This window comes from Primulina eburnea, chromosome 16 (genome assembly GCF_022965805.1).
Source record: "Primulina eburnea isolate SZY01 chromosome 16, ASM2296580v1, whole genome shotgun sequence".
In the NCBI taxonomy this organism is placed as follows: Eukaryota; Viridiplantae; Streptophyta; class Magnoliopsida; order Lamiales; family Gesneriaceae; genus Primulina; species Primulina eburnea.
In genome coordinates this window covers 12069608-12073694 of record NC_133116.1, presented here as the reverse complement: position 1 = coordinate 12073694, position 4087 = coordinate 12069608, and the positions used below count along the sequence as shown (strand labels likewise).

The following is a 4087-nucleotide window of genomic DNA, read 5'->3' as shown; positions in this document are numbered from 1 at the left end:
CCCCGTGGAGGGGTCCGGATACGGGTCCGTGTGTGCTCGGTTTATCAAGATGAATTTTATTTTATTTTATTTTTTTTAAATCACTTCCCTGAACACTACAAACCAAGTAAACATGCGAAGCTAGGAATGTACAATTCTATACATCACACATAAAAATTGAAACTCAGTCAAGCACACAAGATGCAAGAATTGTACAGAAACTTCCCTGGCCTATTTGACATTCTGAATCCGCTTGTCCCAATAGAATCCCGACATTTGAGAAACCCCACCGTCAATGAATAAACTACCTGCATCACCATTAACTGAGATTAGCTCACTAAATATTCAGAAAACGAAACGAAAGAAAACTAAAATAAAACAAGAAAGAAAACTAATATAAAACACTGGGTTGCCTCCCGCCATCGCTAAATTTAGAGTCGATAGCCTGACTGTACTCCCTCGAGTAAGTTTGGATTCTGCAGATCCACTGTGGTCGGCTGATCGGGTATGGCACCACCATGATAAACCTTCAGCCTATGCCCATTTACTTTGAAAGCTCCAGTTGCTGCACTAGTGATCTCCACTGTCCCGTAGGGGAAAACTTGCGTGATGGTATATGGTCCTGACCACCGTGAACGCAACTTACCTGGCATCAACTTCAGTCTAGAGTTATATAACAGTACCAGTTGTCCCACCACAAATTCTCGATGGACAATGTTCTGATCGTGCCAGCGTTTGGTTTTCTCTTTGTAAAGCTTGGCATTCTCGTAGGCCTCCAACCTAAATTCATCCAATTCATTTAGCTGCAGCACTCTATCGTGACCTGTGGCTTTAGCATCAAAATTTAAAAATTTAGTAGCTCAATAAGCCTTATGTTCAAGTTCAACAGGTAAGTGACACGACTTCCCATACAATAGTCTAAACGGGGACATGCCAATGGGGGTTTTAAAAGCAGTGCGGTAAGCCCAAAGTGCATCGTCGAGTTTTTTGACCATTCTTTCCTTGAAGCACCGACAGTCTTCTCAAGAGTGCGTTTAAGTTCTCTGTTTGAAACCTCGACTTGGCCATTAGTTTGGGGATGGTAAGGTGTGGCCACCTTATGTCGGACCCCATACTTAGCCAACAGACTGTCAAATTAGAGACTAAACACAAATTTGCAGAAAATCTTGTAACTTGGGGATTTTCAAATTTAAATAAAATGATCGGGAACACACAATGGTAACAAACTCAAATTATTATCACGCACTGAAATTATTTAATTACAGATCATTCGCTGTCACGATGCAATTCTCTAATTTAATTATAAATCGAATTTATAATCCTATTTTCATTTAACATTCCACTTATTTCTAATTGAATTTAATCAAACAAAAACGCATTTATCAACGATAGAATTACAGTTGTCGCCTACAATCGCACATTGAAACTGAATACTATTTCTAGTCGATTTAACCGTATGTTGATTAATATTTTTGAAGCTAAATTTAATCTATTCTCTTTCATGTCAAGATCAAACAACAAACATGCAAATAATTGGTCAAATTAAAAGCACGACAATTATGCAAACATTAATCAATAACATAAATTAATTCTTAAACCAATTAATCCAGTGAATGAATAACATCAAAAGTTTGTCCCTATCGTGGTCCCGATCACAAGAAAAACTACTCCATAAATTCAAAACAAAAATCAAATTTAATATTCGAATTCACGATTGAAAATAAGAAAACAAAAGAGAGAAGAAAATCTCAGTGATGGTGCGCGGGTCTTGCGTGTGAAGTGCGCGATTTTCTCTCTTTTCTCCCAAGTCGTCGCCGTTTTCAAGAGTCGGAAATTTCTTGCCTTTTTCTCTGAAAGTCGGCCGTCCCAAGTCGCGTGAAGAAGAAGTCCTCTCAAATCTCTTTTCTTTTTTTCTCTTTTATTCTTCCAAATCTTCGCGAAATCTGATTTCCAAAGAATGTACACGGACCCCGTGTAAGCCTCCGGATTGGGGTCCGTGTAGGTTCGATTAATTTATTTTTCCGAGGGACATCGGACACGGACCCCGTGTAGGGGTCCCGGGTCAGGTCCGTGTGCTTGCGCCAAAAATTTTCCTCAGATGATGCTTGACACGGACCCCGTGTAGGGGTCCGTCTTCGGGTCCGGATTGGCTCGATTAAAGTCTTCTCTTGGCTTTTTCAGACACGGACCCTTACACGGGTTCCGTATATGGGTCCGGTTGCTCTCTTTGTACTATTTTCCTATTTTTCTGGGTATTTCTGACATGGCACTGCGACGCTTGACTTTTCTTTCATTTCTTTGGCTTTTATCAACTTTTGGTCAAACCTGCAAATGCCGATAATAATACGAATTAAGCGCAAAACTAGGAATAAAAACGCCAGATAAGCATGAATACGACAAAATAAAGTCCTTAAACGCTATATAAATCGTGCTTATCAGGTACCTGGTACAATATCAATAACAAATTCCACCTCTCTATCCGGTGGCAATCCCGGCACATCATCCGCAAAGACATCAAGATAATCCCTCACAATATCAATGTCGCTCACATTCCCACTCCCTTCTCTAGTTATATCCACCACCGATGCTAGAAATCCATAACAACCCTTAACCAACATTTGTTGCATTTGCAAGCAAGAAATAAAAGAAAGGCCAAGCGAAGTACCTGACCCCGTGAAGACCTTGCTATCACCACGCCCTGAAGGAAGACGCACTGTCTTCGCTACACAATCTATCACAGCTCGATAAGTAGATAACCATTCCCAAAATAATATCAAACTCAATCATGGGAATGACAATTAAATCAGCATTCAACAATTCCTCATCTACTTGAATAGGGCATGCTCGAATCACACTAGAAGAATTAATATAATCTCTTGAAGGAAGCACAATAGAAAAGTGGACAATTTCACTAATAGGAGCAAGACCCAGAGAATGCATAAATTACTCAGATATAAAAGAATGTGAGGCGCCAGTATCAATAAGAGTAGTAGCTACCTTGCCGGAAATAAGAATGGTACCTGAAATGATTGACGAATCAGGATTAACTCCTTCCTTGGTCAAAGAGAAAATACGCCCCTGAAATCGGCCCTTGCCCGATGATTGAGTGCAATTGATCGCAATGTGCCCAACACCTCCATATCTATAACATTTGTTGCTTCCAACAAGGCACTCTCCTTTATGTGGTTTATGGCATTTAGGACGTAAAGGCTTATCTGATTCAAATGACACCGCAGGAGCTTTACCGCGATATTCTTCCTTTCCTTTCCCCTTGTGTCCTCTTTGAACTGAAGCTTGACCCTTTTGGATAAATTTTTGCCTCCTGAATTGTCTTTCTTTATCAATCTCTTTCTCATCATATTCAGCCATCAATGCTTTCTCAACAATCTCCTTGTAAGAATTAGCCTTCAACATTCGAACATCTCTTCGAATCTCCGCCCTCAAACCCCGCATAAAATGCTCGGCTCTATCTTTGTCGTTACTAGCAATGAAAGGAACAAAAAGACAACCTTCTTCAAACTTCAATATGTAATCATTCATGCTCATTGTCCATTGCTTTAGCTCAAGGAATTCTTTCACCTTGCGGGCTTTAACATCGCTTGGAAAGTACTTATCATAGAACAAATCTTTAAACTCATTCCATTTCAATGTTTGAACATCAATCGTTACCTTGGTTGCTTCCCACCAAATTCTTGCGGTCTTGGTTAAGAGAAACACAGCACAACTCACTCGATCTTTGTCATCAAAGTTAAGGTAATCAAAGATTGCCTCGACCGCCTTTACCCACTCCATTGCAATCAAAGGGTCCGGATTCCCTACAAATTCATCTTCTTGAATTTATCATAAGCTCCCTCAACAACTCGTTGATAACGGCCTTGGCCTATACCTTGAATCGGTGTTTGCAATCGGAGAAGTTGCTGGATTTGTTCCCCATGCACTTTAGCTTGCTCATGAATTAGCCTACTAAACTCATCAGCTACATTAGAGGAAGTACTGTCTCAGTCTTCTCCAGCTCTCTTTCTATGAGGTATTTCAGGAGCTTTTCTCTTGGGTGATATTTTTCTACATTGCATCTCAATTTAAAATCATTTTCAAAACATATTACATG

At 40.0% G+C, this 4087-nt stretch overlaps 1 protein-coding gene across 1 annotated transcript; it reads right to left on the bottom strand.

Annotated features, from left to right (window-relative positions):
* Positions 1 to 410: 410 nt before the first annotated feature.
* LOC140816037 (uncharacterized) lies at positions 411 to 3771 on the bottom strand. The gene is made up of 3 exons (XM_073175104.1): positions 3000 to 3771; positions 2423 to 2710; positions 411 to 802 (listed from the first exon to the last, which is right to left on the bottom strand). The coding sequence occupies exons 1-3, from the start codon at positions 3769 to 3771 to the stop codon at positions 411 to 413; spliced, it is 1452 nt and encodes a 483-aa protein (XP_073031205.1).
* Between the last annotated feature and the right edge of the window lie 316 nt (positions 3772 to 4087).

What these genes read in the sequence shown, in the direction of transcription:
- LOC140816037 (XM_073175104.1), bottom strand. Translation starts at nt 3,771, where the DNA reads ATGGAGTGGGTAAAGGCGGTCGAGGCAATCTTTGATTACCTTAACTTT. An exon ending in TGATTCGTCAATCATTTCAG is followed by an intron (nt 2,711 to 2,999) that starts GTACCATTCTTA and finishes GAGCTGTGATAG; the next exon opens with ATTGTGTAGCGAAGACAGTG. An exon ending in TGTTATTGATATTGTACCAG is followed by an intron (nt 803 to 2,422) that starts GTACCTGATAAG and finishes CTAAAGCCACAG; the next exon opens with GTCACGATAGAGTGCTGCAG.